Source organism: Hoplias malabaricus, chromosome 2 (genome assembly GCF_029633855.1).
Source record: "Hoplias malabaricus isolate fHopMal1 chromosome 2, fHopMal1.hap1, whole genome shotgun sequence".
In the NCBI taxonomy this organism is placed as follows: Eukaryota; Metazoa; Chordata; class Actinopteri; order Characiformes; family Erythrinidae; genus Hoplias; species Hoplias malabaricus.
Window position 1 is genome coordinate 24788693 of NC_089801.1, and position 22770 is coordinate 24811462.

A 22770-nucleotide genomic window follows, 5' to 3' on the forward strand; every position below is an offset into this window, starting at 1 on the left:
CAATCACCTCTTAGAATTGTTCTACTATGGCCTCTAGTGTAAACGTAACTCCTTTAAAGACTGAAGACCGTATCTGGTGATGTAAATGGAAGGTGGGATGTGCCTAGGAGGGTAGTTGAGGGTTGGCTCTTTGAAATGTCATTTTTCCTGTCATCTGGCTAATGGAGAACAGTAGTGCTAAGTAGTTGAATATTTCACATTTTTTAAGCCTAATGCTTATTCTTTTAGTAAGACTATCTTTGTTGGTATGATGGGGTTTCTCCTGTGTAATGTATTTGCATAATGCATGCTGGGTGTTGTTGTGAGGAAACATTAATGGAAATAAAAGCACAACATATATAATGGTGAATTGTGGCTATGCAAAAGAAAGATAAAAAATATTAAACAACACGATACAGTAAATAGCTTACTATATATTGGTTAATGGTCATAATGATCCATGAGCATAGTGTGTCCAATTCTGCCACATTTTCTGTTACATAATGACTTGTCTTGGTTACAAGAATTTTTCTTTGGCTACATACACAAAGAATGGGTTTTGAAATACAGAGGGAAAGGCCTTGCTGGACTTTGTGTACTCTGTTTACTAGAGGCCTTTGGCCTAGAGGTCAAAGGTTTTCAGGCTCTGATATGTTTTGATGGTGTATGCTTGTTGACACACTTCTGCATATTCTATTCACATTTATAGTTTATTCACTGTATTTAACATATTGAAAAATGAGGTGAAATTGTGCCTTTGGATGGAATGGTACATTTTATGCTATATTTGTGTTGTTTTATATATAAAACAAAACTGTAAACTTCTAATATTTAGGTATGTTCTATGTATATGATCTGTATATCCCAAGGGCAAAAATGTGTGGACACATGCTCATCCAATCTTTTTTTCTGAAATTAAGGGTATCGGTAGGGAATTTGTCCTCCTAAGCTGCAGTATCTGCGTCTACTCTCCTGGTGTCACCCCTGATGTGTGAACATTTAGGTGAGGATCTAATGGCATTTAGCCACAAGATCATTAGTGGGACCAGGTACTGATTTTGAGTGATTTGTTGCAGAGGAGAAATCCCTCTCTAGACTCACCCCAAAGTTACCGGACTCCGCTCATATGTAACATCCAATTTCACTGAACACTTTTGTGTTGAGTTTCATTCATTAAGATCATTTGCATAAATTGAAGTGCATTTTTACTTAGAAAATCAACCAATTTTAGATATGTCTAATTTTATAGAAAAATTACAGACATAACCTGAGATTATCTCAGTTCAGAATAATCCTAGTCTTTGACTAAATCATACTAAATTCATTATACTCATGTTTGGCTTTGTCTACTAACTGTTCAAAGAAGTGACAGCATCAACTAGATGTTACACTTTCTCCCACAGTCTTTGTGATGAATGTTGTGACAGGAGGAGGCCTAGGTTCTTTGTAGAAAAATATAAAAGCTTGTGTGAAAGGCCTCTATGGCCTTTAGCTGAGTGCTAAGAGGAGGATAAAAAATGCAGTTGGCTTTGCTTCTGGTGCATATTGCGTCACAAGGAGGAACTGTTTGCAAGCGTGTGACCAGCTGAGAGAGAGAAACCAAGAGAGAGCGCGGGTAGGGGGGGGGGGGGGGAGAGAGAGAGAGAGAGAGAGAGAGAGAGAGAGAGAGGCAGGGCTCTGTTCTCACTTGATATCTTGGTGGTTTAATAAAGTTTCAGACATTTTCTAAGGGAAGCCCAATCACAGCCACAGCTAGCAGGCATCACAACAGAACAAGAGACCACTAACAAAGTACCTGTGGAAGCAAGACCATGGATTGAATTGTAGAAGATATCAGGACTCCATCCAGCTCAGAGTAAGTCACTATGTGATGTTGTGTGCATATGTTTCTGTGCCCCTGGTTAATGGTTGTTCTATGTGATAGTAGGTACACATTGTGTAGATTGGACACACTTCTATACATCTTAATGCATGATAACTGCATGCAGTACTGCAGCATAAGCAATGTGTCCATATCTGAGTTTTCTGTAATTATTGGGTTTAATATTCACTTTGGCAAGTCAGGTTCATTCATAATCTATCGATGATATATTTCTCTAGTCATTGTTTTTCACCCCATGATCTAAAGATGAAATTGTCTCGCCATTTCACTTAGACAACTATGAGCTTCCTTGTTTCTCAAAGCCCTCTTGTGTTCCTGGGTGAGCTGAAGGGTAACAATCTCACATAATTGTGTCCACAACTATGGTATTGTTACCACTTCTCATTTGTACCCAGGCCCAGGAACTTCTCCACATTGGTTTCTGAATTGTCAGCCAGCAGCCATCTCAGTATCAGTTTTGTATTTCAACGTTTTTCAGAGAAACAGCATGACACTATTGTTTTATGGCAGTGTGAACTCCCACAGTGCAGACTGCCTGAGGCTATAGGGTTTACATTCTTTCAGCATGCATACTATGTTTTGGTCAGGGACTTAGCGATAGATCGTTCCTAGAACAGCACTAGAGTTTCAGCACAGTTCAGGCCCTCATTAAGTCATTCACTGTGTTTTGATGTGAAATTGTTCATTGTAGAGGATCTTACAGTCTCAGATTTCTCTGCAATGTACCATAAGTTTATCTATTATACACAGTTACTTAAAATTACTTAAAAAAAAATGTAGGCACCCATATTACCCAGTGTTAATGTCTTCTGCATCAGACAGGATATTCTCATTCATTTCATGTAATAAATGTATTAAAAATGCCTGGATGCCTGGTTCCTTTCACCATAACTGTGAACAATTCTTGCTCAGTCAGTTTCTGTAGAACAGGACATTTAAACATGGATGATACCGTTCATACGTTTATTTACACGGTAAACATTTGTTTATGCACAGATACTAAAAAATGTGAATTCCCCTTTAAGAACCCAGATGGGTTTCTGATTGGTCAGATGACTTGGCCTTGGATTATATTGTATTGTACTGTAAGGTGTCCTCATTTGTTCATACATTGGTTTCAGTAATTCTCCTCTTGTTATATAATAAGATTTACAGTGATTAAATGTGCTATTACTGTATCTTCTAATACAAAACATTGCAGACAGCTGGTACATAAAGCTATTCCTATTGCTTCTAATGGCATAAATAAGGTGGGATTCCTTTATGTGAGTTGTTTTATTTAAGACTAGCACCACAGTGGCACTGTGTAATATCAGATAACAGTCACACATGTCCAGTTCCTTCCTCTCTCTTGCTAATAGACCTAAAATAAACCCTGGCTTTGGTTAAAATAATTTGCAAGGCAGAAGTGAATGGTTTTGAATTTATGTTTATGTTCATGTTTAGTTTGTGAAGTGCCCAAGCAAACAAGATTAGCTTATTTTAGGATAGTTTGATCAAATACGTATGGTGTAAATTTGGTAAAGGTGCAGCAAGACTGCTGTCATCAAAAAGGAATGCCTGAAGCTATTCTTCACGGGCATTCATTGCTGAGGAGATGAATTTATTCCAAATAAGACTGCTTTCGACAGTTTAGCTCAGACGATACAACATACCATTTGTTTTCAGATACTGAAACCTTGCTTAGTGGCTCATATAAAAATAACATTTAAATATAAATTATTCTTTCTAAACGTTTAGACACTTTTCTTTAATCTTATAAAAGCTCCTTATGATCAAACACTTTACTACTACATTATTATATGGTCAGCAAACTATAAATTTGTTGTGTTAAATTTTCCCTCGACCCAACTTGAGAGAAATATCACTAATAACTAAGACAATAAATAAACTGCTGTTTTCATGTGACCTGTTTTATTATGCGTAATGCAAATCTTTCATACACATACATGGTCAAAAGTCTGTAATTTGTTTCTAAAGGGAATATTGTAATTTATATAAAAGCGCAACTTTTTATTGAAAAACAAAGTGACAAATCACTTTTAAAGTGGAATTATTACAAGTAGCAAACATACAGTGGTATGAAAAAGTTTGGGCACCTCTGATCATTTTCAGGATTTTCCTTTATAAATCATTGGTTGTTCGGATCAGCTATTTCAGTTAAATATATCCTAAAGCAGACGAACACAGTGATATTTGAGAAATGAAATGAAGTTTATTGGATTTACAGAAAGTGTGCAATAATTATTTTTTTAAAAATTAGGCAGGTGCATAAATTTGGGCACCCCTGTATTTTTATTGATTTGAATACCTTTAGCACTAATTATTCTAACATAAAATTTGTTTTGTAAGTTCATTGACCCTTGACCTACATATACAGGTGAATCCAATTATAAAAAAAGGGTTAAGGTGGCTAATTGCAATTGTTTTTCTCCTCTTTGCATCTTCTCTGAAGAGTGGCAACATGGGAACCTCAAAACAACTCTCAAATGACCTGAAAACCAGATTGCTCAACATCATGGTTTAGGGGAAGATACAAAAAGCCATCTCAGAGATTTCAGCTGTCAGTTTCCACTGTGAGGAACTTAGCGAGGAAATGGAAGACCACAGGCACAGTTCTAGTTAAGGCCCGGAGTGGCAGGCCAAGAAAAATCTGAGATAAACAGAGGCAAGAGATGGTGAAAATAGTCATAGTCAACCCACAGATCAGCTACAAACTCCTACATCATCTTGCATACCAGCATACCAAGACAAACACTTGCTACTTGTGATTTAAAGTGGGCTGTCCATGCTCGGAAACCATCAAACCTGACTGAACTGGAGATGTTTTATAAAGAAGAATGGTCCAAAATACCTTCAACCAGAATCCAGACTCTTATCGGAAGCTACAGGAAGCATTTAGGGGCTGTTATTTCCGCAAAAGGAGAACCTACAAAATATTGATGTAATTTTTCTGTTGGGGTGCCCAAATTATGCACCTTGTTTTTCACATTTGTTTAAATAATTATTTCACACTTTCTGTAAATCATATAAACTTCAATTGACTTCTCAAATATCACTGTGTTCATCAATATCATCTGCTATATAATATATTTAACTGAAATTGCTGATACGAACAACCAATGATTTATAAAGGAAAATCCTGATAATTATCAGGGGTGCCCAAACTTTTTCATAAAACTGTATATCTCATTAATTTACCTTACTGTACTCCCCACTTTGGGAACCACTGCACCAAATGATGAAATAATTCTGCCAGGGTATGATTACATTCAGACACAAGAGCAATACTGCAGTCAGCTAGTGGTTGGATTATCAGCTCTGGATCAAAAAAAGCAACTTCAAATAACTCTAAAAAACTCGATGTAGTGATGAGTGGGGGATAACAAAGCTTGTGAATTTGGGTTATTTTGTGAAGTGAGTTGTTTCGATATGTTGTGTCTGTACTTGTGGGAAATAGAATGCACCATATGACTGATTACATCATGAAACTCCTAACAACTCATGGGGATTTACAGTGCCTCAAAGTTTAAATCTTTTCCTGCTACAATCTTGAAAATGCACTAGTGCTCTGTCACTGAAAGCTATGGCACTTAAGGAAGCAGGTTACAGATGTGAGGTTTTGTTTAATACAATGTCCATGACAAAGAAATAAGAACAAGGGTAACAACCACAAAGAGAAGAAGTAAAAGTTTATAAACACAAAGCAGTGTACAAGAAAAAGCACCTGCGGATAATCAGTCACTATGGAAACTGACCAGAAAACAAGGGAGGAGAAAGGGCCAAAACAAAGCAAAAACACATGGGGGAAATTTAACAAAGCAGGATTTCTCAGTCAAAGTCAAGCCTATCGATTAGGAATAGAGCCAGTGGAGTTTGCTATGGGGCATTCCTCAACTTTGGGCATAAGTTAGCTAGCTAACTCAGAAATCCTGTTTTGTGGATTACCCCCTTGGAGAAAAAAAGTGTAAACTGGGAAAACATAGATGGGACAGATTTTTACTGTCAGGTGGTGGTGGGGAGGCATTTATACCCCTATACCTGACCCTTAGCTTTGAGCATGATGTCCTTTAGCTTATGTGGCTTATCCCAGAGCATCTAACTTCTTCTCTTCTCTTTTCTAAGATGACTAACAATGTCGTACTGCTTGAATGCTTGTAATGCTTGAATATCTGGGTCATGAGGAGAGCACCTTATATTAGCCGAATACTGTAATTAAAAGAGGTGTCAATGAACATTTACACTTCTACACTATATAACATGATATCATTTATTATGAAGAATCATTTTGAGGATGTAGTGTTGCTGTAATGTGGCTGAGCTAAATCTCTGTAAACTTACTCTAGCAGGGACCATTGGTCATTATGGAGAATGAGAAGTCCACAGAGTCAGTGCAGCCTAAAGAGAAGCTGAATCTGAGGTCATGTATGAGTGGCAGCTACCGCTATGGCTCTATTTGCAGCGAGCCTGAAGACAGCATGTTATCCTCTGCAGAAAGCAACAACATCTCCCCTAGAAAAGCCTATGTGGCTGTGGCTGTACTCTGCTATGTGAACCTTCTCAACTATATGGACCGCTACACAATCGCAGGTGAGTAGACAAACAATTTTTTACGGCTACAGCAGCTTTTGTTATTGTTATTTTAAGCTAAATACATGTGTTCTGTCTGCAGGTGTTCTACTCAGCATCCAGCAATATTTTAACATCAGCGACAGCACATCTGGACTGCTACAGACAGGTATCAGCCTCAAAACAACAATCAGAAAGCTGACCCAGTAGCATCTGCATTTATCAAAAACATATTAAAAAATCTGCACAAAAAAGGGTTTGATGTTTGGCAAAATGCTCCAGTTAGAGAAATATACCAAGTCTGAATTGTTCTTACGTCTTTGCTGTATTGGTTTGTGGTATTTCTAAGGTCTTAATGTAAGAAATTGTCATAAATGTTTTTCAAAAAACGATTCAAGACATAGATATATATGTGTATGCCCTGATAGGGCATGTGATCTGTTTTGAAAGGTATTAAGATAGAGATCTGTGGTTTCTTCACCCTGTGAAGGACTGGCGGCCCCAGGGTGTGTTTCCACTTTGTCCTGAGTGATTCCGGGAAGTCACTGGACTCACTGCAACCCTGAAATGACTGAATGAATAAATGAATTTCAAATCAAAACAAATCAAATTTATGTTTATAGCACTTTTTACACCTGATGAATCTGTGGTTTCTGTTAACAACATTTCATTGGTAAAAAAAAAAAAAACAATGTGGCTTTGTGTACGTCAATAATATTATTTGGGTTGTTTTGTTTCAAAACTCTTTTCACGTTAATTCCCTTGTGAAAATATATTCTTAAATGAAAATGAAATCATAATCTGTAATAAATCACTACTAATGTTTCATTTCAATTAGATTAAGTTACGCTTATAATATTCTGAGTATAATGTACATTGTCTAATATGTTAACTAATGGCTTACCAAAGAATTTAATCAAACACTTCCTTATCACAGTCCTTAAGAGCCATAGCAGAATCACTTTGAGATCATTTAGCCTACTAGGCTAACAAACTGTTTATATGTGTAAAGTCTGTTGACACCTCTTTAATGCGTGATTCTTGCTACTTGAAAGTATGCTCAAACAGACACCAACTGTTTGTATACAGCATGTGTAATTTAGAATGAAAGGCACTAATTGATAGAATGGGACACTCTGAATCAGAGCCAAAAAGCCTAGGTTACAGTGCCCAGTGCTATGTGAAAGCTAAAGGGGTATAAAGTGATCCCAATGCTGGAATGTGATGGAACTGTGTTTTCTGGAGTGATCTAGCACCAACCAATATATGTGGGATCAGTTGGAGTGTCGTAGTGTTTCAGAACTTATCAGTACCTCACTACACTAATGTTTATTTGGCTGAATGCTTTAAAAAAATCTGAAATTTTCCATCAGTTGAAGCTACAGGCAGATGCAGCTACAGCAGAATATGGGTGACAAACTTCCAATATACAACCTTTATTTAAGAAAAAAAAAACTGGGCAAACAGGTGTTGGCAAATATTTGGGTGGCTTGATGTCAACATAGAAGTTGATTGTATTTAGATAATCAACCACAGAGCCAGTTTTACATTCAAACAGTCACACTATTGAAGCTAGGAGTCACATGAGGTGTGATAAGATCTGCTTTTAGCTCCTGGCTTCCCAGTGTGAAATTAAAAGTGGATTATCTAAACTAACTGTCCACTATAAAATATTCATGTTTTTACAGTTTTCATCTGCAGTTTTATGCTGCTGGCGCCAGTTTTCGGCTACCTCGGAGACCGCTACAACAGGAAGCTCATAATGGTGGTTGGGTTGATTGCATGGATTATCACAACACTGGGCAGTTCTTTCATCACAAATGAGGTTGTGCAACTCTATTCTTACAGGACTTCTAGTTTTTAAGCAAGTGTTCACTTTATGCAACTTGTTAATAATAGTAGTAATAATTCTTGCTATTTTATTTACAATTTGGATCCAAGCTTTCCAAATACTAAAATGAGTTTTGCAGAAGCAGTGCTATACAGAAATCTAAGACCACTCTTTCACTTACTTAAACTCCAGTCCAAAAAGTAAATTCAAGTTTTTACTTTTCAGCATCAGCAACAAAAGCTGAAAACATACAGTAAATAGGAGCAACAACAACTAAATATTTTTGTCAGTATTGTGTCAATCCTTTGGTTTATTATGACTTATTTGCTTTTTGAATCTTAGTATTTGTAAGGATACCTTCCTAAGTTCAGAAATGTCTGCTTCTCATAATGGAATGGAATGCCACTTACACATTTAGACTCGATTGTCCATGTTTAAGTTTTGCTATTTACAGCAGATTCTTTTTTTTTCATTTCCTTTTTTCAGAAGCAGCTTCTTGACTGCTCCACATCCAGGATGCACTGGTGGCTTTAAGGTTTTATAGAATATTGCACAAAAGTAAAGAGTAAATAAATCAATTAAATTCTAACAGATTTAATGTGCATTTAGATAATGAAGCTTTGTGTAAGGATCTGTTAAATGTTTCCTCAATGTTTTACTTTACACAGCTAATGGTAAAGACTGGAAATACAATAAATGAAAGGTGGTTTTGGATTTATCATTGACTTTTATGCAAATGTCCTTGTTGCTCAGTGTGTGACTATCAAAGACCTTCAGATTGCATTGATTACGTGACTAAACATAGTAAAATGACCAGATATATAAGCAACAGGATTTAATCTGAAATGTCTCACTATGTTGGAATGTGAATTTTTTTCATTCACTTTTTCAATCCTGTTTTTATGTGGAGATGATTCTAGATGTGTTCACATTTATCTGTTTGTAATAAAACTTACACAAGTCTTTGTGGTTTCAGTATTTCTGGGTCCTGGTCCTGATGCGAGCACTAGTGGGCACTGGGGAGGCCAGTTACGTCACCATTGCTCCTACCATTATTGGAGACCTGTTCACTGGCACCAAAAGAACACTCATGATCTCTTTCTTTTATATCTTCATCCCTGTGGGAAGGTAAGGGATAAGCACATGTCAAAATCAAATGAACAAATATCAATTCACATTTTGTGGCCAGAAGAGTGTACTATATATTCTTTAATGGGTTACTACAGCAAACCAGGGAAAGGCTACTCATTAACATTCTTATTTTTAACAACATTTTGGATCACAAGGCCTTATAAAGTAAATATAACCAGAACCGATCCTTCAGAAATCCAGTGTATGTAAGTACAAGCTGTAAATTACAGATTCATAAAAGACATTATAATGATGATTTTGTTATTGTGCTTATTTCCTTTCAAATCTAAGTGGTCTTGGTTACATCCTGGGAGCCACAATTGCTAGTGCTACAGGGGACTGGCGCTGGGCCCTTAGGGTAAGACCTTTCTTATGCAAATTAGATGTTTGATTGAATAGAATAGAATGGTCTCAACATCTGAACACCTTTAAACAAGACTAGGACCAGTGCTTGAATGTGTAACATGTCAACATATTTGTAATTATTCTAGAGAAAGGGTCGTTATGAAGTAGAGATGAATTCTTCTTGTTCTTTAAAGGTCTAATTTATACCCAAAATATAATTTGAAATGTCAGGACCCACCCACAATGTTCCACATTCTACTTTAAAGCCCTCATGGATTCTGTTACCTCAAGAAACCTTAAGACTTGCTATAATACAAAAGCACATTTTAAAGACTACTGGACACCAAGAATCTGAAATAACTATCATGACCCATTCTTCTGCAGCTAAATCCCATTCTGGGTGGACTTGGCCTGATCCTGGTCGTGTTCCTTATCCCCAACCCACCTCGAGGGGCATCTGAAACTGAAGGAGCAGCTTGTATGGAAAGTACCACCTACTTGGAGGACATCAAGTACCTACTTAGAAAGTGAGTGAAATTAAAGTAATTGTTCAACCAAGTGCAAAGAATTAACTCCAAAGCATAAACTCAGAGGAAAATACAAAAGCCCTATTCAGACAGAATCTACTTTATCTTGCGGGTCTTGCGATAATATCTTTTACAGTCTTTTACAGGTGCTTCTATGCATCGGCCATGTCAGTGTTATAATCTATTGGTATATAACCTACTCATCATTTTAGTCCCATCTGGATAGTAATCTTTATGATTTTCCAGGCAGATTTCCCCTCATGTAAGAAAATGTAGCATTTTAGTTGTCTTTCTGACAGTGAAACTCTGAAAGGCCTGAATGCCTTTGGAAAATCTCACTTATCTTTTGTAAGTTTTAATGCCGCATGCATGTGAGGTTCATCACTGAAAAGAAGTGCAAAATATTTGATCACAAATGTCTCTGTGATAAACTTATCAAACTCACACAGGGCTAAAAATGGATGCTAAAAATGTATGAAACTTTTACAGTAACTTGCTGCCAGGTTAACTACTAGTGAAGTATTTTCAGGTGACTGCTTGTGAGGAGTTTGGTGTTTTCTCCCCATGCCTGCATGGGTTTCCTGTATGAATATTACAACATATATTGTCTCAGATGGTTACTAAACAGCCAACATACAGACACAGACATGATATACTAAACTTATCATAAACTTTGCTCCAATATACAGGGTGGGCCATTTATATGGATACACATTAATAAAATGGGAATGGTTGATGATATTAACTTCCTGTTTGTGGCACATTAGTATATGGGAGGGGGGAAACTTTTCAAGATGGGTGGTGACCATGGTGGCCATTTTGAAGTCGGCCATTTTGGATCCAACTTTTGTTTTTTCAATGGGAAGAGGGTCATGTGACAAATCAAACTTATTGGCAATTTCACAAGAAAATAATGGTGTGCTTGGTTTTAACGTAACTTTATTAAGGTGTATCCATATAAATGGCCCACCCTGTATATGTAACCTCCTCTTTGCATCAGAAATGGAAAACATGTAAAACTGATTTACCGCTCCTTTACAGGGGAATTTCATGTTTGTACTGCTGTTGTACATTGTGTTTACAGTCAGTTTAAAGTTGGTATTTTTTTACCTGTGTTTTTTTCTGAAGCCGGAGCTTCGTCTGGTCTTCTTTAGGAGTGACTGCCATGGCCTTTGTCACCGGGGCTTTGGCCTTTTGGACACCCACCTTTCTGTCTCGTGCTCGGGTCTTACAGAATATCACACCCCCCTGCATTAAAGAACCCTGTGACCCTTCAGATAGGTATGCAGAGCTGACCTTTCACTGTGCACAAATGACAAGTTTGGAATAGTGATTCAGCAAAAAAATTAATACGGTGACAATTCAGACATTTTTTAAATTGAAAATGCTTTCCCTTTCAGCCCAAAAAGTTAAAACCAAAAAGTATTTGAAAGTTTCATTTTACCCTGGAGCTACAAGTCATTCATTTTCCTTCTCCATGAAACGATCATGTGTGATCATGTATTGAAAGATGATGATCAAGAACATGTATAATTTGATTAATTATATATAATAACACTAGTAAACTAAATATTCTAGGCTGAGCTTAAACACACTAAAATGTTTCTATGTTTTCTAAAAACTGAGGAGACATTTGCAAATAGCAGTTACAGTTACATAATTATGATTAGATAAATTTGATTTAACATTTGACATAAAAGGGACAAAAATTAGGAGTAAATGTGATGAATGATAAAATAGAAGCAATCAGTGGAATGAAAAATGAAAACCAGCATCTTTAGGAACAGGTGTCTACATCAGATCAGAATTTGAGCAAATTTGACAAACTGCATGTTGTATCCATGACATTTGAGTATAATGTGATGAGCACACACTGACCCATTTTGATTTAAGTCGGTAGAATGGTTGCCTACACACACCATAACATGTGCCTGATGTTTAGGTTGGATTTGTTGAATTTTGAAGGGTGAATGGTTACCCTCTAAAGATATGCGTGCCCCTGAGATTTGGGGTTTGCTAACTTTGCCCACCCTGGATCCCCTGTAGTAACATATGATTAACAGTGTGTGTTTGCCATGTGCAAAAAAAACACTCCACTTCAGTGATTCCCATGTTTTGTTACACACTGAGGACTTTGAATTAAGAACGATTGGCCTCAGAGAACCTCTGGCTCACTTATTACATTAACTCCTCTTAATATGAGCAGCAATGTCTACATACTGAATTATGGCCTATTACTGCGAACTGGCACGTAATGTTAACCAATCTTTATTAGAATGAATTTGTATATCCCCAAACCAAATTTCTAATATCCTCCAAAATGTGTGATTGTTCCAATTCTGTTCTCCCTGTCAATAGGGTGAATACAACAGTGTGAGCATGACTAAATCACACGGAGTGTTCGTCACCATGCAGATAAATAATATTAAAATACTTTAGCATAAATATTCCAAGTAACACTGGAGCATTTCTATTGGTCCATTAATAATGAAAATTTCACACGATGTGAAGGACAGATGCTGTGTTCTAATGATGAAGTAAATTATAAATTGACAAAAATAGAGATATGTGCTATAACTGTAAACAATATATGAACCATCATGTAACCACCAAATAAATATAATACAAATATAAGACAATTTTGATCCAAAGACCTATAGCAGCTATTCCACATACATGAGCCATGCCCATAACAGTTAGAGAACAATACAGGTGTAAATCCCTCCCAGCACTGGGCTGTGGAACATTATTACTAGAATAATGGAGCTCCATTCCTTTGGGATGTGTTAGTCTTTGTGAGCCAGAACAAATCATCTGAAATCTGTACCTGACCTCCTTAAAGCTCTTGTGGCTGAATGACATTGGATCTTTAAAGCAATTTCAGCCCAAAGTCTTTTTAGAAGTATAGAGGTTATTAACTGCAGCAAAGAGAGACAATCTGCTTATGAAATACCCTTTGTTTCAAAATAATGTTGGATGAAGATGTGATGATGCTGAATGCTCTCCTGTTTATTTTCTTGTTCAGTTATATTCTCTTTCTCTTTCTTGACAGTTACATTTTTGGAGCAATCACAGTGGTAACAGGCATTATAGGGGTTTTCATTGGCACCTACATATCCAGAAAGCTGAGAGACAGGGTGCCCAATGCTGACCCTCTCATCTGTGCTGTGGGCATGCTAAGCTCCTCCCCATGTCTGTTTATTGCCATCGTTCTGGCGGGCAACAGCATTCCTGCCACATACGTAAGCCCCCATTTGGTCTCTGTCTTCACTTTAAAGGGTAACTACACCTCTTATCGATCCTACTATTGTACTACTACAATGTGTGAAGTGCAGTAGATGGGGCGAGGTTCTGCTGCATTGTGTTTTCAGTTTCAGTAAAAACAGAGAAAGGTCCACACAGTGAGGAGATGGTGGAATGTGGCAAGAAAAAGTGTAAATGACACACCTCTAAAGTAAGAGTTCGGTACATGTAGGGTATCATTAGAAGATGATAACACTGGCTCCCTAATGTGCATAATATGACATATCATCATACTTCAGTATGGACCTGAAGGGCACTTCAAAGGGAAAACTGAACATAAACATTTTTGTTTGTTTGTTTGTTTCTAAACAGTTTGGAAATATTTTCAAATTTTAAGGAAGGCTGATATAGTTTAATTGTTAATTAAAATGTATAGTTTGTCTTTAATGTCTTTTTAAATGTGGAATGTGAATTAAATGTGCACGTTGTTTCTTAGAAGTAGTAAAACTGAAAAACTGTATCACGTTTCATACACGGCTCACAAATAACTGAGATAATGGATTGTTAAGTGGATCTGAAAAATTGTGTATCTGTCAAGAAGTGGTTACTGAGAAAAGGAAAAAGACAAAATAAGTAACAATTGTATGCCACTACTTGCATCATGGAACAGACAACACAACAAACTTCTAAGACTGAATTTTGGAGATGGGGAATTAATTTGAAAAACTGGAAGCCCATCTCCAGAATATCTGTAAACCAAGGCAAATGGTAGACACAATTAACAAATGCATTTGATATTATATTTAGTTGTTAAGGCTTAATAGATAAGTAATAAGTAATAATAAAATAATAAGGCTGGGAATAGATAAGTTGTTTTAATGGATGTTCTGAGTGGAAAAGTCTCTAATTTTGCACAGTGTTGTATCAGAAGGCTCAATTTCTTTGTTGGTTTTAACTTCTAGACATGCATTGGAATCGGAGAGACTCTACTTTCATTAAACTGGGCCATTCTAGCTGACATCTTGCTGGTAAGAACTTGAAAAGTTTGATGTTCAGTAGCTTGATGATAATATCCTGAAAATAACTGATCATGGCTAACATTCAGTATTTAAGTATATTTCCTTTCTGCATGTTTTAGTATGTGGTCATACCTACGAGAAGAGCCACAGCTGAGGCCTTACAGATTATGGTCTGTCATCTCCTTGGTGATGCAGGAAGTCCATATCTCCTTGGCGCTGTAAGCACAACACAAGTGTTATTTAAAGCTTTCAATTTTCTATTACAATCCTTAAAAACACAAATTTTGTATTGACTGTTTATAACACACAGGATTTCAGTAATAAATACAGTAAAAAATGCTTCATGCTAATCACATTAATTGAAGCCAGTAGTCAAATGTTAGCATGAATGGTGCTAACTGAAGACTACTGGCTTCAATACGTCTTAACAATTTAGCACAACAGGCTGAACTTTCTCTTTAAAACAAGGGAAAAGCACCTCCAAAACTGGCAATGAAGAAACAACAAAAATCTTTGGAAAGTCTCTTTAAAGCCCCAGTACAGACGTTCTTGCAATTCACTAAATAGGAAAAAATAGAGAACAAGCTATAAAGCTACCTGAAGCCTCCTGATGCGTAATTGGAGTCTGAAAACCTGGAGTACAGGACACTACATGAACACAGTTTACCAAGCATGGGCCAACTCCCAAAGGAATACTTGTGCACCCCGACCAACAGAATGCCCTCTGAAAGGAGCTTTCAGTCATATTTTGCATAAACAGGTGTCAATGCACAGGTAGGCTAACCTCCAAATAAGCACTTCCATAGTCTGATATCAAAATAAAGGCTTAGAAATCTATATAAACAACAGAGACTAAAAACACAGGACTAAAACAAAGTTTTTTTTTAAAGAAAGTCGCTAAGAGTTGTTGCCAGTCTGTGCAATTACCAAGGGGTAGAACCAGGAGGTAACTGGCATAGTACTGAACCATTCCCTCGGTGAATCCAGGGAAATCCTGCACAGAAGCAGCTGCACAAGAAACTGGCACCAGAGTAGATGCTTAAGAAGTTGGCATTGAAGCAGATGCACATGAATCAGGCATTGCAGCACAGCTACATATTTCTCTTTATTTTTCTTTATTTCTGCAGGTTATTTAAAAGAAATGCATGGATGTACAGTGCATTCTAACTATCATGTAATATGTGTGTGTTCTGTGTCCAGATTTCTGATGCTCTCAGCAAGGTTAAGCCAGACTCTCCTGACTGGAGATTTCGCAGTCTGGAGTACAGCATGCTGCTCTGCCCTTTTATTGGAGTTCTGGGGGGACTCTTTTTCCTGCTGACTGCACTCTATATCAAAGCAGACAGGAAGGCGGTAGAGATGCTAATAAAAGGTAAGAACAGACTGTCTGAGCATTGTGGTGTAGTACTTAGTAACTTTTCACTTGTGGAAGGTTAAATCAGTGGTAGCAGGATAGAATTTAGATGCCACTTTATTATTACTTTATAATTAATTTTATAATTAAACTACTCAATTTATAAACATCTTAATAAACATCTTTCATAAGCAGTAGAACACTTAAATAATGAGGCCAGCACACACATGTTCTGTCTGATGGATGTGAATATCTTATGAAGTTGACAGGGAGAATACTGACTTATAGAGACTATACTCACTTTTTTGGTGATATAAAAGTACACAACTATCACCATTTAACTTGGCCAAGAGCAGTAAGCAAAAGCAGGAATAGAAATTTGACTGACACACAAAAGGACCAATCACAAGTCTGCTATTTTTCATAAAGAGGCAGTCTTTATGATTAACATCTGACCAGTAACTTGTGCGTCTGTGGCTGAGACTATGTTAACTCTAGCTCTCTCTAAACACATCATCACCATTTTCTGTAACAGGGAGAGCAAGTATTAATATTAACATAAAGGTCTTTTGTAACTTTTCTGGTCTGAAATGAAACCCGTGCTTTAGCCATAAACCCTCTTATCTGTAATTACATACAACCTATAGATCAACAACATCCTGTTGTACTTATGGAATATTTTTTGTTCAGTCATCCATTGTTATTAAATAGCTTATCTAGTTCAGGACCGCTGTTGGTCCGGAGCCTACCTAGATTCACTGGGTGCAAGGCAGGAACACACCCTGAAGGGGGTGTCAGTCCATCACAGGGCACCACACACTCACACCTAAGTATATGTTTGAGTAGCCAATCAACATGCAAATGTGTGTTTTTGGACAGTGGGGGGAAGTACCTAGAAGAAACCGATGCAGACACTGGGAGAAAGCTCAAACAGTAAACTTTGCGCCACTGTGACAACCACACATTTTTCCATTTTTAAAGTTAATTGCCTCTCTGTCTCTATGTGTGTTCCAGGAGAGACCCAAGTCCAAGACGAGTCCACTGAAGGGTCGGCCTGAACCAGGGAGCACAAACGAACACAAACACACACACACACACACACACACACACACACACACACACACACACAAACTCATTCAGTATATTTCAGACTGATATAACCAGGGAGCATTTTTAGCTCCAGGCCTGTGGGCGCTTACATTCAGGTGCACTTTTCTTTAGATTCCAATGTTTTATAATTTTACTAGTTTTTTACTGTGACGTTTTATTTTTATTTAATTTTTCAGACTAATCACACTTTATTTGTGTGATCCAACAGCTTATGACCATCAGTCACATACAGAAACAAGCACATTCTAAGCAATAGTTACAGACTTACAAACACCATTTCCAGAAAAATTGGGACGTTGTGCACATGGAAATGTGGTAAAGAGTGGTAAAGTGTGGTAAAGTTGTGTAATATTATAACGAGTTAGTTAGGTTAATTGTCAACAGGTCTGTGACTGGGTTTAAATAGAGCACATCAGAGAGGCTCAGACTTTCAGAACAATACGTGTCAAGGAAGGCAAATTATGCAAAAATTCAAGAATAAAGTTTCTCAGTTAAAAATAGTAAAGAACTTGGGGAATTTGTCATTTACAGAACATAATATTAAAAGTTTTTGAAAATCTCGGGTAATCTCTATATGCAACGGACTAGGCCGAAAACTAATATTGGTACACTGTGATCTTCAGTGAATTAAAAAGAGATATGTTTCTGTAGTGGATATCACTGCATGGGCTCAGAAACACTTCCCAAAACAGTCTGTGGCATCCACAGATCCAAGCTCAAATTCAAAGAAGAAATGACATGGGTGACTTGCACATCTGTGAAGGCACTGTTAATATTGAATGATATATACAGGCTTTGGAGCAATATGCTGCATTTTGGAAAATGTCTTTTTCTGGAAAGGCCTTGCTTATTTCAGTAAGACACTAAAAATACCCATTTTTCATGGGTTCATGGGTTACAGCAGCATTGCTTCTTAGTTAAAGAGACTGGGTGCTCAATTAGTCCAGACCTTTCACCCAATTGAAAACAAAATGTGCATTATGAAAACACTATAACAGAGTCCCCAAGCTGTTGAGCAGCTGAAATCCTATAACAAGCAAGAATGGAAAATTCACTTGTAAAATTACTGGTCTCCTCAGTTCCCAAAAGTTTACAGGGTATTGTTAAAATAAAAAGTGTTCTAATATAATAGTAAACATGACCCTGTCTCAACCCTCTGTAATGTGTTGCTGACATCAAAGACAAAAGAGGCAACAAGCCTTTAAAAAAACCCAAAATTTAAAATGTTGTTTTGAACTGTTTTCTATTCAATTTAAGCTGTACATGGTTTGCATGTCATAGCATTTTGTGTTTTATTTACACTTTGTCCCAACTTTTTGGAAATGGTGTTTGTAAATTCCACAAGCAGAAATCCAGACTTTTATATATTTTTTATGCTCAGTAACTGCAGTGGAATTACCACGATCAAACACAAGAGCAGTTATTAATCTTCATCATACGTGAAATATGTGGAGAATATCAGAATTTTACAAATAGTTCTAGTATTTTGTACTTAATTTTTACTTTTTTAATTTTAGTAGTTTAAAATAAATGTGTAATGTTCAGTTTGGGTTTCAATAAATGTTTAATACAAAATAAAAGCCTTCTGTTTTTTTTTTTTTTTTTTTTGCCTTAGGATTAGGACTGCAGTAGAGAATGTGTGCAGTGACAAAGCTAGAGTCAATAGGAAAAATTATAGGTTTGAATTGGTGTTCCATATATCTAAGACAATGATTCTCAATCTTTTTGTCCAATGGACCACCTATGTACCACTACAGAGCACAAATGAATGTGGACAAAATATGTTAAACGATTAAAACTAAATGATACTTACGTATGCTCCAAGAAATTTGAAATGCTAAGTCAGTTCTGCATTCAGTTGAGAAAACAATCTTGGATTATTTGATTATGTATATGTTTATTTATTCCGCAAAATTAAAAAAAATGTTTGGAGGTTTGTTTACAATTGTTATATCACCTTTTGATATAACAAAAATTTGGTTGGGATTATCATGAATAAAATGAAAAAGTAATTGCATTTAAAACTCACTCAAAATAGCTCCTTTACATGCAGCAGTATTAACCTTGAGTAGTAAATGATTTTTGTAATATTTACATGTTAAATGTATCCATAATGATCTACAATGGAATAGCAACTCATATATTGTCAATGTGGTGGTAGTTATGCAGTTCTAGTGCTATTATATATGTTATGTGGCAGATTAGGCAAGTATGAAAATATGGACTTCCCTGCGGAAAACATTTTATTAAAAGTAAACTTGCAAGAACAAATTCCTGATGCTGGACTGAAAGATGTGGCTTTCAGGTTGGTGTCATTGGCCAGTCATAAACACATTATTGTTATATGGGGAGGTCCTAAAACAACATTCTGTTACCTTAATCATTCTTACCATTTGTGTTCATTAATACTGGAATGTATGTTCTCCCCGTGTCCGCATACTAATGCATACATAACCAAGTCTTTTAAAGAGCTAATATATGTATGCCCCCCAAAAAAGTATGTATTATGCAGTATGTCACTGGCTGACATCATTCTTCATAAAGTGTCACATTATGAACACAGAATTAACAGAAAAACACCATTATCGAGCACTTCTCAGTTTCAGCAAAACTTTAATAACTTTAATACAACTGTTAGAAGCAATGTAAGCAATTATTTTTAATGGAATGGGTGCAAAACTGAGACTGATGAATGTCATTGCTTCCCCTTCTCTGTGTGCAACACACCTCCAAGATTTTATTTGATTATTATCACTGCTGCTTAAAGCACACCAGATTCCCCAAAAAAGAATCCTAACACCGCATTTGCTTACCAGTGCCACATGAGGAAAACTGTAATCACAGCATCTGCCAAGTGCCATGAATGTCATTACTGTGACATAACAAACATTGTGAAACACTGAGTGGGCAAACTGTGAAATTTATCAACATAAATAGTAAAGAACTTCTAGGGATTTCATTATCACCAGTTCAATAATATGGAGAAACCTCTATATGCAAAGGACAAAACTACAATTGAGTCAATGTTGTCTTTGGGCCCTAAGGTGGCACTGAATTAAAAAATAGACAGGATTCACTGAATGGGCACAAAAACACATTCCAAAATCATTATCTATTAACACAGTTTCTGATTCAGCAGATACAAGTTAAATCTCAAGAATGCAAAGAAAAAACACATAAAAACAGGATCCAGGATCATTTTCCCTAGTTTGTGGAGCATTTTGCTGGCATTAAATTCAAAATGGGAAAATATTTCAAATATTTCAAAAAACTTTTTTTTATTTCTCAGCTTCAATAGTTAACATTTTGAAAATTATATAGTGTTTGAGTGTTTGGATGATCTGCACATCATTGCATTTTGTTATCATTTGCATTTTGCACAGCGTCCCAGCTGATGAATTGGAAAAGAGGTTTGTTGAAATGAGAACAAAACAGGGCCTATATTGGCACCTGAACGAATGGAGTAGTAGTTTGCTAATTTAGTTTTTTTTGTTTTTTTTATAAAGTTATTTACTCTGATTTGCAATATTACATGAGGCTTCTGATTCCAGCCTCCAAGTCTGTGTTATGACGTTATTGAAGGGTTAAAATGTCAGTTCTTACTGGCTGTAGAGTAGAAAAAAGTTGTCAAATAGTATTTTCCCCCTGAAATTATAATCAGCACTGTGAGGAAAATACAGACATTTTACACACCTTGAAACTCATTTCCATCTGGTTAGCTACTTTCATATGATTAAAATCTTATCAATAACACAGGAACAGAAAACATCGAACCCGAGACTGATCGAGTTTGATTACTTGCTGTGGGTTACACACTTCAAATCTTTTGGTTTAGGAGCAGTTTACACATCAGGAGCCAAGTCAGAGTGTGTAATTCATAATGCATTGACAAAGCAGTGTACAAAGACACGCTGCCACACAATGCAGAGAATCTTTGTGAACTGGCATTATATAGAACAGGAAAACTTCTTGCATTTCTAAATAAAATACACCCAAACACAAGGTTAAGAGCTCGAAAGAGAACACACTTCCTCAGATCTTTTGTAATTGCTGTTAACATATTGGAAATATATCAAAAACTATATTTGGCCTGTGCAAACTTTATGCCACCTTTATAATTATGACACTTATTTATTATTTTTTTCCCATTATGTCCCAGAAGATTTTTAGGAGCCTTTTTCTGAAATTAATTTTATGTTTTATTTAAAATATTATTATTCAAAATTATTCCAGGGACCTGGAGGTTGTGGGGTTGATTCCTGCTCCGGGTGACTGTCTGTGAGGAATGTGGTGTGTTCTCCCTGTGTCTGCGTGGGTTTCCTCTGGGTGACTGTCTATGAGGAGTGTGGTGTGTTCTCCGTGTCTGCGTGGGTTTCCTCCGGGTGACTGTCTGTGAGGAGTGTGGTGTGTTTTCCCTGTGTCTGCGTGGGTTTCCTTCGGGTGACTGTCTGTGAGGAGTGTGGTGTGTTTTCCCTGTGTCTGCGTGGGTTTCCTCCGGGTGACTGTCTGTGAGGAGTGTGGTGTGTTTTCCCTGTGTCTGCGTTGGTTTCCGCCGGGTGACTGTCTGTGAGGAGTGTGGTGTGTTTTCCCTGTGTCTGCGTGGGTTTCCTCCGGGTGACTGTCTGTGAGGAGTGTGGTGTGTTCTCTCTGTGTCTGCGTTGGTTTCCGCCGGGTGACTGTCTGTGAGGAGTGTGGTGTGTTTTCCCTGTGTCTGCGTGGGTTTCCTCCGGGTGCTCCGGTTTCCTCCCATAGTCCAAAAACACACGTTGGTAGGTAGATTGGCGACTCAAAAGTGTCCGTAGGTGTGAGTGCGTGAGTGAATGTGTGTGTATTGCCCTGTGAAGGACTGGCGCCGCCTCCAGGGTGTGATCCTGCCTTGCGCCCAATGATTCCTGGTAGGCTCTGGACCCAATGCGACCCTGAACTGGATAAGTGGTTAGAGATAATGAATGAATGAAATAATTAATGAATATTGTGTTCTCTCCCTGGGTGTGTGGGTTTCCTCTGGGTGCTCCAGTTTCCTCCCACTACCCAAAAACACACATTGGTAGGTGGATTCATTCATTCATTATCAGTAACCTCTTTTCCAGTTCAGGGTCGCATTGGGTCCAGAGCCTACCAGGAATCACTGGGCACAAGGCAGGAACACACCCTGGAGGGGGTGCCAGTCCTTCACAGGGAGACACACATTCACACGTAGGGGCAGTTGAGTCGCCAATCCACCTACTAGCGTGTGTTTTTGCATCCGAATGAAATCCATGCGGACACAGGAAGAACACATAACACTCCTCACAGACAGTCACCCGGAGCGGGACTCGAACCCACAACATCCAGGTCCCTGGAACTGGGTGACTGCTACACTAGCTGCTGCGCGGTTGACTTTTTGAAACTGTCCCTAGGTGTGTTTTCCCCACACTGTATACCTGAGGAAGTAGGTGTGAAATAATTTTTAAAAATACAAATGCGTGCTATATTTTGCCCTGGCCGAATAGATATAGTTCACTGTACATATTTGTACCTTTAATTAAGGAACATTTTTGTAACTTATTTTATTAGAATTGTAGATTTTAATTGTGTTGTTTTCATATGCCCCATTTCTTCAGTTCTGTAATAAAAGATTACAAAAATTTATCTCTCTTTCTGGTTAAAAAATTTCACTTGCAAAACTTCAATGGTATTCTCATATCCCAGAAAATTTGTGGAGTTACCTTTCATGTATGCAGACCTTTTCAGAAATATGTACTGTGTGTATGTAATGCTCATTACGACTATCATGAAAT

The 22770-nt window shown here is 37.2% G+C and overlaps 1 protein-coding gene across 2 annotated transcripts; it reads left to right on the forward strand.

The window, feature by feature from the left end:
* The first annotated feature begins 1709 nt into the window (after positions 1 to 1709).
* Positions 1710 to 18536, forward strand: spns3 (SPNS lysolipid transporter 3, sphingosine-1-phosphate (putative)). Of its 2 annotated transcripts, none has more exons than XM_066657724.1 (13): positions 1710 to 1834; positions 6208 to 6451; positions 6534 to 6599; positions 8119 to 8255; positions 9238 to 9389; positions 9684 to 9750; positions 10122 to 10264; positions 11393 to 11545; positions 13317 to 13506; positions 14470 to 14535; positions 14646 to 14744; positions 15727 to 15898; positions 16895 to 18536. In XM_066657724.1, exons 2-13 carry the CDS (start codon positions 6226 to 6228, stop codon positions 16936 to 16938), a joined length of 1515 nt encoding a protein of 504 aa, XP_066513821.1. In that variant the 5' UTR covers positions 1710 to 1834; positions 6208 to 6225; the 3' UTR covers positions 16939 to 18536. The 2 variants fall into 2 exon arrangements, with proteins under 2 accessions (XP_066513821.1, XP_066513830.1); XM_066657733.1 differs by having other exon boundaries at positions 1717 to 1834; positions 6211 to 6451.
* The last annotated feature ends 4234 nt before the right edge of the window (positions 18537 to 22770 follow it).

Excerpts from the sequence above, each read along its gene's own strand:
- spns3 (XM_066657724.1), top strand. The coding sequence starts at position 6,226 with ATGGAGAATGAGAAGTCCACAGAGTCAGTGCAGCCTAAAGAGAAGCTG. Across the intron at positions 14,536-14,645 it reads TTCTAGCTGACATCTTGCTG|TATGTGGTCATACCTACGAG; the intron begins GTAAGAACTTGA and ends TGCATGTTTTAG. Across the intron at positions 14,745-15,726 it reads GTCCATATCTCCTTGGCGCT|ATTTCTGATGCTCTCAGCAA; the intron begins GTAAGCACAACA and ends TTCTGTGTCCAG.